At 47.1% G+C, this 14,085-nt stretch overlaps 1 protein-coding gene across 1 annotated transcript in view; it reads right to left on the reverse strand.

Annotated features, from left to right (window-relative positions):
• Positions 1-912: 912 nt before the first annotated feature.
• Positions 913-14,085, reverse strand: part of LOC311114325 (tumor protein p63-regulated gene 1-like protein) — a 48,529-nt gene continuing 35,356 nt past the window's right edge. The window contains exons 5-6 of the mRNA XM_084189588.1: positions 4,454-4,607; positions 913-1,596 (exon numbers count right to left, since the gene is read on the reverse strand). Coding sequence (XP_084045714.1) covers positions 1,402-1,596; positions 4,454-4,607 — 349 coding nt within the window. The 3' untranslated portion in view covers positions 913-1,401. The remainder of the gene's footprint in view (positions 1,597-4,453; positions 4,608-14,085) is intronic.

The following is a 14,085-nucleotide window of genomic DNA, read 5'->3' on the forward strand; positions in this document are numbered from 1 at the left end:
ACTGCTTTAACTCAGTGACGTGTGGGTTTTCAAGCATTAACTGCTCGATTCAAGTCCTGCCACAACATCTCAATTGGGATTAGGTCTGGACTTTGACTAGGCCATTCCAAAACTACAAATGTGTTGCTTTTTAGCAATTTTCATGTAGATTTGATTGTGTGTTTTGGATCATTGTCTTGCTGCATGACCCAGCTGCGCTTCAGCTTCAGCTCACAGACGGATGGTCTGACATTCTCCTGTAGAATTCTCTAATACAGAGCAGAATTCATGGTTCCTTCTATTAAGGCAAGTCGTCCAGGTCCTGAGGCAGCAAAGCATCCCCAAACCATCACCACGCTTGACCTTTGGTATGATGTTCTTACTGTGGAATGCAGTGGACATAAAAGACTAAATTCACCAGGATTTTTTTTATTTAGGAAATCTGTTTCCAAGAATTCCACTTATAAATAGATAGGCATATGTCATCGCATCCCAATGTTATGAAGGTTTGAATTGATTCTGTTTTTTGAAATACTATATCTGTTTGGGATTATTGCAGTGTAGAAATAATTAATTCCGCCCCCCCGACCGTCCACTCAAGGAAAAATCAGCCACCGGCTGAATGTAGCTGGGGGGCCCTACCTTGTGTACATATAGTCTCTCTCTCTCTCTCTCTCTCTCTCTCTCTCTCTGTGAAAAGTAGTGCACTACATAGGGAATAGGGTGCCATTTGGGACACAGCCAATGACCGTAGAGGGAGAAGCTCCCGTTGAAAAGACTGGTGAATGATTATAGAGGTAAAGCTCCTGGAAGAACGGGATCAATCATCCAGTGAAAGGACCTGGTGAAATGTGGATGTTTCTGTCTGTTTGTACATCAAGTTAAGTAATTCAGTTAGAGAATGGTAAATCAGAGCTGTACATGAGAGTCACGGAGGGTAATGTGAAAACTTTATTAACTCTGTGATGGCAGGAACAATTTGGCATGGTAATTGTGTATGAAATTACAGTAGACTATTCCTTAGCGCTTAGGGTAATCCAAATGATGGAGAACTACATACGTTTCAATTTCAGACTGACGGTAGTTGAACATGGCAAGTTAGAAAACAAACCAACAAATAACCTCTAAACCACATTTGAAATTAGGGTAAAAACTATTCCTTCCAGGTTGTGAACTATTAAATAGAAAATACACAATACTACTTCAAATCTGTAAATAGGACAAAAAAAATGTGAACAAAGCATTCAAAAACAAAAACTAATCAAGTACAAATGTACATTTAAAAATGTTTAAAACCCGATGTATACAAAAAATATACAATATTACTGCAAATCTTTAACTCGGCCACAACTGTAAACTATGATTAAGTAATCAAGTAGTAATGTACGTTCAAAAGCACATAGCACATAGCCAAATCCTAGTTTAAAACCCAATGTTTCCCCGTGCCAGGCAGTACCCCAGTTTGTTCTGGTTGCCAATAAAGGACATGAGACCCACGTAGGCATCGATGAGCAGAGGCTGGTTCAGCACCAGGACCCCGTTGGCCTTCCCAGGGACAGGATTCTTTAGGTGGGCCTTCTGGGCTGCCTCCGTCAGCTGCTCACGGAAGCACTGGATCTGAGAAAGGGAAGGAGCGAGAGATAGCGGAAGAGTGGGAGTGAGAGAGGGAGGAAGAGGGAGGGAGAGAGAGGGAGAAGAAGAGAGAGGGAGGAAGAGAGGAGGGAGAGAGAGAGGAAGAGGGAGGGAGAGAGGAGGGAGAGAGAGAGGAAGAGGGAGGGAGAGAGGGAGGGAGAGAGGAGGGAGAGAGAGGAAGAGAGGGAGGAAGAGAGTAGAGAGAGGGATGAGGGAGAGAGGAGAGAGAGGATGGAGAGGGAGATGAAGAGAGGGAGAGAGGAAGAGAGGGAGGGAGGGAGAGAGAGAGGAAGATAGGGAGAGAGAGAGGAAGAGAGGGAGAGAGAGGAAGAGGAAGAGAGAGAGGAAGAGGGAGGGAGGAGAGAGAGAGGAGGGAGAGAGAGAGTAAGAGGGAGGGAGAGAGAGAGAGGAAGAGGGAGGGAGAGAGGGAGGAAGAGATGAGGGAGAGAGGCCGGCATACATTAGGGTGTGTGTTGTCGTTTGAGAAAGGGAGGGAGGGAGAGAAGGAGGGAAGACTCTACCATGTCTGGAGGAAGGAGGGAGGGAGAGAAGGAGGACAGACTCTACCATGTCTGGAGGAAGGAGGGAGGGAGAGAAGGAGGGACCCAGGCCACGTTAGATTAGACAACCCTAATGACTGGTTACATGATCTGGGAGGACACCTACATCAGATTCCTCACCTGCACTGTGGCCACAGCCCAAATGGCACCCTTTTCTCTTTATAGTGCTGGTCTAAAGTAGTGCACTAAATAGGGAACAGGTTGCCATTTGGGATGCAGCCTGTGACTGAACTATGGGCCAGGGGTCCAGCCAGGTTCAACGAGAGGTGGGCCTGGAGGGGCCCCTGGAAGAGAGGTGGGCCTGGAGGGTCCCCTGTAAGATAAGTGGGCCTGGAGGGGCCCTTGGATGAGAGGTGGGCCTGGAGGGGCCCTTGGATGAGAGGTGGGCCTGGAGGGGCCCCTTCAAAGTGAGGTGGGCCTGGAGGGGCCCCTTGGAAGAGAGGTGGGCCTGGAGGGGCCCCTTGGAAGAGAGGTGGGCCTGGAGGGGCCCCTGGAAGAGAGGTGGGTCTGGAGGGGCCCTTGGAAGACAGGTGGGCCTGGAGGGGCCCTTTGGAAGAGAGGAGGGCCTTGGAAGAGAGGTTGGCCTGGAGGGCCCCTGGAAGAGAGGTGGGCCTAGAGGGGCCCCTGGAAGAGAGGTAGGCCTATAGGGGTCCCTTGGAAGAGAGGTGGGCCTGGAGGGGCCCCTGGAAGAGAGGTGGGCATTGGAAGAGAGGTTGGCCTGGAGGGGCCCATTCTTTGCAACTCTGCCTAGGTCAGCATCCCGGAGTCACCTCTTCACTGTTGGGGCGGCAGGTGGCTTAGTGGTTAAGAGCGTTGTGCCAGTAACCGAAAGGTTGCTGGTTCTAATCCCCGAGCCGACTAGGTGAAAAATCTGTCGTTGTGCCCTTGAGCAAGGTCCTTAACCCTAATTACTCCTGTAAGTCGCTCTGGATAAGAGCATCTGCTAAATGACTGAAATGTAAAAATGATGTTGTGACTGGTTTTGCGGGTACTATTTAATGAAGCTGCCAGTTAAGGACCTGTGAGGCGTCTGTTTCTCAAACTAGACACTAATGTACTTGTCCTCTTCCTCAGTTGTGCACCGGGGCCTCGCACTCCTCTTTCTATTCTGGTTAGAGCCAGTTTGCGCTGTTCTGTGAAGGGAGTAGTACACAGCGTTGTACGAGATCTTCAGTTTCTTGGGAATAGGGAATTTCTCGCAACAAGAATAGACTGACGAGTTTCAAAAGAAAGTTTGATGCTCCAGATACTCAATTAGTCTCAAGAAGGCCCGTTTTATTGCTTCTTTAATCAGCCCAATAGTTTTCAGCTGTGCTAACATAATTGCGAAAGGGTTTTCTAATGATCAATTAGCCTTTTAAAATGATAAACTTGGATTAGCAAACACAACGTGCCATTGGAACACAGGACTGATGGTTGCTGATGATGGGCCTCTGTACGCCTATGTAGATATTCCATTAAAAATCTGCTGTTTCCAGCTACAATAGCCCATTTACAACATTAACAATGTCTACACTGTATTTCTGATTTGATGTTATTTTAATAGACAAAAAAATTGCTTTTCTTTAGAAAACAAGGACATTTCTAAGTGACCCCAAACTTTTGAACGGTAGTGTACATCTACCCTACAACAGAGATATACCCCTCTCTACCCTAGTGTAGGGTGGTAGGTGTAGGGTGGTAGGGTGGTAGGTGTAGGGTGGTAGGGTGGTAGGATGGTAGGGCCTGGAGGGGCCCCTGGAAGAGAGGTGGGCCTGGAGGGGCCCCTTCAAAGAGAGGTGGGCCTGGAGGGGATGGTAGGGTGGTAGGATGGTCGGGTGGTAGGGTGGTAGGGTGGTAGGATGGTAGGGTGGTAGGATGGTAGGGCTTAGGGTGGTAGGATAGTAGGGTGGTAGGATGGTAGGGTGTAGGATGGTAGGATGGTAGGGCGTAGGGTGGTAGGATGGTAGGGTGGTAGGGTGGTAGGATGGTAGGGTGGTAGGATGGTAGGGCGGTAGGATGGTAGGGTGGTAGGATGGTAGGATGGTAGGGTGGTAGGGCGTAGGGTGGTAGGATGGTAGGGCGGTAGGATGGTCAGTTGGTAGGGTGGTAGGGCGTAGGGTGGTAGGGCGTAGGGTGGTAGGATGGTAGGATGGTAGGGTGGTAGGATGGTAGAATGGTAGGGTGGTAGGGTGGTAGGATGGTAGGATGGTAGGGTGGTAGGATGGTAGAATGGTAGGGTGGTAGGATGGTAGGGTGGTAGGATGGTAGGATGGTAGGATGGTACACATCACAAAACTCACCTCACAGAGAGCAGTGAACCTGTGGTCTATGTTCCTGACAGGGTGATAGGTAAAGGTGCTGAATGGGTAGTCTGTAGCGAACGGGTTCCATCTAGACGAGAACGAGGGTTCCCTTAGCCGGTCCCAGAACACACGCACACCCTCTCCTTCTCTCCTGAAAACATACACAACAACAACATCAACAGAACCATTCAACACAAAAGATCAGCTAACAGTGAACTGCACATGTATACTGTATGTAACCTCCTACTTTTGAGCAACAACAGCATTCTAAATAAGTTTCCTTCTCTTCTCAGGAATACACAGGAAGCTGGGTCTCATCATGCGCCTACTACTGAACATTACTATCACGTTGAAACGTTACAGCAGTTTCTCAGCCTTCCTGCCTGGATGGACAGTCTTCCTGCCTGGATGGACAGTCTTCCTGCCTGGATGGACAGTCTTCCTGCCTGGCCCGTATGAATGTGACAGACTAGGATACTATCTGAATGGACAGTCTTCCTGCCTGGCCCGTATGGATGTGACAGACTAGGATCCTATATGAATGGACAGTCTTCCTGCCTGGCCCGTATGAATGTGACAGACTAGGATACTATCTGAATGGACAGTCTTCCTGCCTGGCCCGTATGGATGTGACAGACTAGGTTCCTATCTGAAAGGACAGTCTTCCTGCCTGGCCCGTATGGATGTGACAGACTAGGGTACCAAGGTCATATTGCAACCTAACTGCTGTTGTTCCATACATTCACAACCCTTTGACTTACACAGTATTTTTATAATATATATACAATGAGTTTACCAAACATTAGGAACACCTTCCTATTATTGAGTTGCACCCCCTTTGGCCCTCAGAACAGCCTCAATTTGTCGGGACATCGACTCTACAAGGAAATGTTGACGCCAGTGCTTCCCACAGTTGTGTCAAGTTGGCTGGATGTCTTTTGGGTGGTGGACTATTCTTGATAAACAATCCATGTCTCAATTGTCTCAAGGCTTAAAAATCCTTCTTTAAGCTGTCTCCTCCCATTAATCTACACTGACTGAAGAGACGTAAGTGGCAGGGTCTCCAGACAATCACGGATTACAAAGGGAAAACCAGCCACGTCGCTGACACCGACGTCTTGCTCTCAGACAAGCTAAACACCTTCTTCACCCGCTTTGAGGATAACACAGTGCCACTGCCGCGGGCTGCTCCCGAGGACTGTGGGCTCTCATTCTCCATGGCCGACGTGAGTAAGACATTTAAGCATGTTAACCCTCGCAAGGCTGCCGGCCCAGACATCATCCCTAGCCGCGTCCTCAGAAAATGCGCAGACCAGCTGGCTGGTGTGTTTATGGACATATTCAACCTCTCCCTATCCCAGTGTGCTGTCCCCACATGCTTCAAGATGGCCACCATTGTTCCAGTACCCAAGAAAGCAAAGGTAACTGAACTAAATGACTATCGCCCCGTAGCACTCACCTCTGTCATCATGAAGTGCTTTGAGAGACTAGTTAAGGATCATATCACCTCTACCTTACCTGTTACCCTAGACCCACTTCAATTTGCTTACCGCCCCAATAGATCCACAGACGATGCAATCGCCATCACACTGCACACTGCCCTATCCCATCTGGACAAGAGGAATACCTATGTAAGAATGCTGTTCATTGACTATAGCTCAGCATTCAACACCATAGTACCCTCCATGCTCATCATTAAGCTCTGGGCCCTGGGTCTGAACCCCGCCCTGTGCAACTGGGTCCTGGACTTCCTGACGGGCCGCCCCCAGGTGGTGAAGGTAGGAAACAACACCTCCACTACGCTGATCCTCAACACTGGGGCCCCACAAGGGTGCGTGCTCAGCCCCCTCCTGTACTCCCTGTTCACCCATGACTGCGTGGCCAAGCACGCCTCCAACTCAATCATCAAGTTCGCAGGCGACACAACAGTGGTAGGCCTGATTCCCAACAACGACGAGACAGCCTACAGGGAGGAGGTGAGGGCCCTGCCGGAGTGGTATCAGGAAAATAACCTCTCCCTCAACGTCAGCAAAACTAAGGAGCTGATGGTGGACTTCAGAAGGCATCAGAGGGAGCACGCCCCCATCCACATCGACGGGACCGCAGTGGAGAAGGTGAAAAGCTTCAAGTTCCTTGGCGTACACATCACTGACAATCTGAAATGGTCCACCCACACAGACAGTGTGGTGAAGGCGGCGCAACAGAGCCTCTTCAACCTCAGGAGGCTGAAGAAATTCAGCTTGGCCCTTAAGACCCTCACAAACCTTTACAGATGCACCATTGAGAGCATCCTGTCGGGCTGTATCACCGCCTGGTACGGCAACTGCACCGTCCACAACCACAGGGCTCTCCAGAGGGTGGTGCGGTCAGCCCAACGATTCACCGGGGGCACACTGCCTGCCCTTCAGGACATCTACAGCACCCGGTGTCACAGGAAGGACAAGCAGATCATCAAGGACCTCAGCCACCCGAGCCACGGCCTGATCCCCCCTGCTATAATCCAGAAGGCGAGGGCAGTACAGGTGCATCAAAGCTGGGACAGAGTGACTGAAAAACAGCTTCTATCTCAAGGCCAAAAGACTGTTAAATAGCCATCACTAGCCGGCCTCCACCCAGTACCCTGCCCTGAACTTTAGTCACTGTCACTAGCTGGCTACCACCCAGTTACTCATCCCTGCACCTTAGAGGCTGCTGCCCTACGTACATAGACATGGAATCACTGGCCACTTTAATAATGGAACACTGGCCACTTTAATAATGGAATCACTGGCCACTTTAATAATGGAACACTGGCCACTTTAATAATGGAACACTGGCCACTTTAATAATGGAATCACTGGTCACTTTAATAATGTTTACATACTGATTTACTCCTTTTATATGTATATATACTGTATTCTAGTCAAGTCCATCCTTTATAGCTATTGCTGTATATATACATTGAGGGAAAAAAGTATTTGATCCCCTGATGATTTTGTACGTTTGCCCACTGACAAAGAAATGATCAGTCTATAATTTGAATGGTAGGTTTATTTGAACAGTGAGAGACAGAATAACAACAAAAAAATCCAGAAAAAATGCATGTCAAAAATGTTATAAATTGATTTGCATTTTTATCAAGCATCAGGATAGATAATGATAAGGTATTTGAGGTAGATATGTACATGAAGGCAGGGTAAAGTGACTAGGCATCAGGATAGATAATAATAAGGTATTTGAGGTAGATATGTACATGAAGGCAGGGTAAAGTGACTAGGCGTCAGGATAGATAATAATAAGGTATTTGAGGTAGATATGTACATGAAGGCAGGGTAAAGTGACTAGGCGTCAGGATAGATAATAATAAGGTATTTGAGGTAGATATGTACATGAAGGCAGGGTAAAGTGACTAGGCATCAGGATAGATCATAATAAGGTATTTGAGGTAGATATGTACATGAAGGCAGGGTAAAGTGACTAGGCATCAGGATAGATAATAATAAGGTATTTGAGGTAGATATGTACATGAAGGCAGGGTAAAGTGACTAGGCATCAGGATAGATAATAATAAGGTATTTGAGGTAGATATGTACATGAAGGCAGGGTAAAGTGACTAGGCATCAGGATAGATCATAATAAGGTATTTGAGGTAGATATGTACATGAAGGCAGGGTAAAGTGACTAGGCATCAGGATAGATAATAATAAGGTATTTGAGGTAGATATGTACATGAAGGCAGGGTAAAGTGACTAGGCATCAGGATAGATAATAATAAGGTATTTCAGGTAGATATGTACATGAAGGCAGGGTAAAGTGACTAGGCATCAGGATAGATAATAATAAGGTATTTCAGGTAGATATGTACATGAAGGCAGGGTAAAGTGACTAGGCATCAGGATAGATCATAATAAGGTATTTCAGGTAGATATGTACATGAAGGCAGGGTAAAGTGACTAGGCATCAGGATAGACCATAATAAAGGAGCAGCAGCAGATGATGAGTGTTCAAATGTGTGTTTGATGTGTGTGAATGTCAAGAGTAGTGCACTATATAGGGAATAGGGTGAGATTTGGGACACGACCCAAATGTTCTGCTGGGAGAAAAGGAGGGTACAAAGACCCAAAGACCCAAAGCCTTGGCTCATAGACAACTGATTATATTTCGCCAAAAGAGATGAGGGTGGAGGAGAGGGGATAAGGTTTGTATACCCTTCCCTTTGTGTGAGCGTGGAGCTATTGCCCTGGAATAAATGGAGATATAAAGAGTCTGAAGAGGCAGAATTCCTCAGGTAAGCACCAAGGTGGAGGGACCAGCCCAGACAGGCACAACAGGGCTGGGCTCTCTAACTCTCTAACCTGCCGGAGGCCTTGGAAGTCTTCACTGTGTTGGTAATACACCCCAACTAACACACTGCTAAGGGGTTGGACTTTCAGTGATCGCCCCAGGAGCTGTACGTAGCGATCCCTTTTAACGCAAGTCACTTCAAATGTAGACATACACACCCACACATTTACATTTTACATTTTTTAGTCATTTAGCAGACGCTCTTATCCAGAGCGACTTACAGTTAGTGAGTGCATACATTATTTTTTTACTTTTCATTCTGCCCCCCGTGGGAATCAAACCCACAACCCTGCCGTTGCAAACGCCATGCTCTACCAACTGAGCTACATCCCTGCCAGCCATTCCCTCCCCTACCCTGGACGACGCTGGGCCAATTGTGCGCCGCCCCATGGGTCTCCCGGTCGCGGCCGGCTACGACAGTGCCTTAGACCACTGCGCCACTCGGGAGATTACACAAGTTTCAAGTTTTATTAGCTGTATATACGGGAAACACATGGTATACATCGTCCAACAAAATGCTTACTGCAGGTTCCTTCTTGACAATGCAACAACAATAAGAAAAATAAATAATTATATATATATAAGAATACAAACAAGGTAAATTGAATAAACATTTTAGCATCAGGAAGGGGCAATTAGTATAATACAGGAAGGGGCAATTAGTATAATACAGGAAGGGGCAATTAGTATAATACAGGAAGGGGTAATTAGTATAATACAGGAAGGGGCAATTAGTATAATACAGGAAGGGGCAATTAGTATAATACAGGAAGGGGCAATTAGTATAATACAGGAAGGGGCAATTAGTATAATACAGGAAGGGGCAATTAGTATAATACAGGAAGGGGCAATTAGTATAATACAGGAAGGGGCAATTAGTATAATACAGGAAGGGGCAATTAGTATAATACAGGAAGGTACAATTTATAGTCCAATATTTATACATGTTTTGGGAAAGGGGGGATTGGGGGCAATTGTTTACATTGTGCAACATTTAGCAATCATAATAAGAGTCTGGTTGCAGCAGTTGTGATGCGTGAATGTACGTGTGTGTATGTCTGTGCGTGTGTGTGTGTGTGTGTGTGAGTGAGGGAGTGCATGTGTGATAAGGTGCGGAGAATCAGAGCAGGTGGTCAGTCCAGTCTGAAGGCTTGTAGATAGAAACTGTCTCTGAGCCTGTTGGTATCAGACCTCATGCTCCGATACCATCTGCCTCACGGTAAGGGAGTGAACAGCTCGTGGCTGGGGTGTCTGGGGTCCTTGATGATGCTGCAGGCCTTCCTCAGGCACCGTTTCAAGTAGATGTCCTGGATGGGTGGGAGCACGGTCCTAGTGATGTACTGGGCCGTCTTCACCCACCTGTTGGAGGGCCTTGCTGTCGTGGATGGAGCATTTCCCGTACCAGGCCGTGATGCAACCGGTCAGGACGCTCTCGATGGTGCAGCGGTAGTATTAGGCCTACTACTGTTGTGTCGTCAGCAAACTTGATGACGTAGTTGGTGTCGTGCAAAGCCACGCAGTCGTGGGTGAACAGGGAGTCCAGCAGAGGACTGAGGACACACCCCTGGGGGGCCCCCGTGTTAAGAGTCAGTGAGGAGGAGGTGGTGTTGTCTATCCTCACAGCCTGTGGTCTGCCCCTCAGGAAGTCCAGGATCCAGTTGCAGAGGGTGGAGTCCAGACCCAGGGCTCTGAGCTTGGTGTTGAGCTCGGAGGGAACAATAGTGTTGAATGAAGAGTCAATCTGTACACCCTCCTACTGACCTTCAAGGAGAGACCCCCCCCCCCCAACACCACTCCACACAACCCTAGACACACAAACACACACTGCCTGTATTCTTAGTTAAGCTGATGGGCAAGCGACTAGAAATTCCTGAGTCACCCTGCAGCACTCTGGAAGGAAGGTAAGTCAACAAACTACATGCATATCAGGACTAGTTCAGCTGTCATGGCTGTGTCTCACATTGTCTCTCAGCCAACACACAAATCCCCTGATTACTAAATACAGCCTCAGTCTCTCTCTCTCTCTCATATCCATCCATCCATCCATCCATCCATCCATCCATGTACCCAGCCCAGCCAACCAACCAACCTCCAGGAGAGAGGGAGAGAGAGAGGGAGAGAGAAAGGTGTGGCCCAGTGTAACCAGCAGCACTGTAAAGGAGTCTGCATACTAGGTTGGGTTTGCTCCTAGCAGAACTGGGCGAGGTGAAGCAGTGTAACAGAGTACCATTCTAGGTTGGGTTTGCTCCTAGCAGAACTGGGCGAGGTGAAGCAGTGTAACAGAGTACCATACTAGGTTGGGTTTGCTCCTAGCGGAACTCGGTGAGGTGAAGCAGTGTAACAGAGTACCATACTAGGTTGGGTTTGCTCCTAGCGGAACTCGGTGAGGTGAAGCAGTGTAACAGAGTACCATACTAGGTTGGGTTTGCTCCTAGCGGAACTCGGTGAGGTGAAGCAGTGTAACAGAGTACCATACTAGGTTGGGTTTGCTCCTAGCGGAACTCGGTGAGGTGAAGTGAACGTCTGCGCCTCGCATACTCCCTTAAAAGACCTCGCTTGAAAAATTGAGAAAAAAAAAAGCGGCATTAGTATACAGTCAACTTACCCCTATACAAATCTACCTCCATCACTCCAGTATCCCTCCATATTGTTAATATGGTACTGGAACTGACCCTGTATATAGTCCCCTTACCCCTATACAAATCTACCTCCATCACTCCAGTATCCCTCCATATTGTTAATATGGTACTGGAACTGACCCTGTATATAGTCCCCTTACCCCTATACATATCTACCTCCATCACTCCAGTATCCCTGCACATTGTTAATATGGTATTGGAACTGACCCTGTATATAGTCCCCTTACCCCTATACAAATCTACCTCCATCACTCCAGTATCCCTGCACATTGTTAATATGGTATTGGAACTGACCCTGTATATAGTCCCCTTACCCCTATACAAATCTACCTCCATCACTCCAGTATCCCTGCACATTGTTAATATGGTACTGGAACTGACCCTGTATATAGTCCCCTTACCCCTATACATATCTACCTCCATCACTCCAGTATCCCTGCACATTGTTAATATGGTACTGGAACTGACCCTGTATATAGTCCCCTTACCCCTATACAAATCTACCTCCATCACTCCAGTATCCCTCCATATTGTTAATATGGTACTGGAACTGACCCTGTATATAGTCCCCTTACCCCTATACAAATCTACCTCCATCACTCCAGTATCCCTGCACATTGTTAATATGGTATTGGAACTGACCCTGTATATAGTCCCCTTACCCCTATACATATCTACCTCCATCACTCCAGTATCCCTGTCCCCTTACCCCTATACATATCTACCTCCATCACTCCAGTATCCCTGCACATTGTTAATATGGTATTGGAACTGACCCTGTATATAGTCACCTGAACCCTATACATATCTACCTCCATCACTCCAGTCTCCCTGCACATTGTTAATATGGTATTGGAACTGACCCTGTATATAGTCCCCTTACCCCTATACATATCTACCTCCATCACTCCAGTATCCCTGCACATTGTTAATATGGTATTGGAACTGACCCTGTATATAGTCCCCTTACCCCTATACATATCTACCTCCATCACTCCAGTATCCCTGCACATTGTTAATATGGTACTGGAACTGACCCTGTATATAGTCACCTGACCCCTATACATATCTACCTCCATCACTCCAGTATCCCTGCACATTGTTAATATGGTATGGAACTGACCCTGTATATAGTCACCTGACCCCTATACATATCTACCTCCATCACTCCAGTATCCCTGTCCCCTGACCCCTATACATATCTACCTCCATCACTCCAGTATCCCTGTCCCCTGACCCCTATACATATCTACCTCCATCACTCCAGTATCCCTGTCCCCTGACCCCTATACATATCTACCTCCATCACTCCAGTATCCCTGCACATTGTTAATATGGTATGGAACTGACCCTGTATATAGTCACCTGACCCCTATACAAATCTACCTCCATCACTCCAGTATCCCTGTCCCCTTACCCCTATACATATCTACCTCCATCACTCCGGTATCCCTGTCCCCTGACCCCTATACATATCTACCTCCATCACTCCAGTATCCCTCCATATTGTTAATATGGTACTGGAACTGACCCTGTATATAGTTACCTTACCCCTATACATATCTACCTCCATCACTCCAGTATCCCTCCATATTGTTAATATGGTACTGGAACTGACCCTGTATATAGTCCCCTTACCCCTATACATATCTACCTCCATCACTCCAGTATCCCTGCACATTGTTAATATGGTATTGGAACTGACCCTGTATATAGTCCCCTTACCCCTATATAAATCTACCTCCATCACTCCAGTATCCCTGCACATTGTTAATATGGTATTGGAACTGACCCTGTATATAGTCCCCTTACCCCTATACATATCTACCTCTATCACTCCAGTATCCCTGCACATTGTTAATATGGTATTGGAACTGACCCTGTATATAGTCCCCTTACCCCTATACAAATCTACCTCCATCACTCCAGTATCCCTGCACATTGTTAATATGGTATTGGAACTGACCCTGTATATAGTCCCCTTACCCCTATACATATCTACCTCCATCACTCCAGTATCCCTGCACATTGTTAATATGGTATTGGAACTGACCCTGTATATAGTCCCCTTACCCCTATACATATCTACCTCCATCACTCCAGTATCCCTGCACATTGTTAATATGGTACTGGAACTGACCCTGTATATAGTCACCTGACCCCTATACATATCTACCTCCATCACTCCAGTATCCCTGCACATTGTTAATATGGTATGGAACTGACCCTGTATATAGTCACCTGACCCCTATACATATCTACCTCCATCACTCCAGTATCCCTGTCCCCTGACCCCTATACATATCTACCTCCATCACTCCAGTATCCCTGTCCCCTTACCCCTATACATATCTACCTCCATCACTCCGGTATCCCTGTCCCCTGACCCCTATACATATCTACCTCCATCACTCCAGTATCCCTGTCCCCTGACCCCTATACATATCTACCTCCATCACTCCAGTATCCCTCCATATTGTTAATATGGTACTGGAACTGACCCTGTATATAGTCCCCTTACCCCTATACATATCTACCTCCATCACTCCAGTATCCCTGCACATTGTTAATATGGTATTGGAACTGACCCTGTATATAGTCCCCTTACCCCTATATAAATCTACCTCCATCACTCCAGTATCCCTGCACATTGTTAATATGGTATTG

Source organism: Coregonus lavaretus (genome assembly GCF_964263955.1).
Source record: "Coregonus lavaretus genome assembly, contig: HAP1_SCAFFOLD_1840, whole genome shotgun sequence".
Taxonomy (NCBI): domain Eukaryota; kingdom Metazoa; phylum Chordata; class Actinopteri; order Salmoniformes; family Salmonidae; genus Coregonus; species Coregonus lavaretus.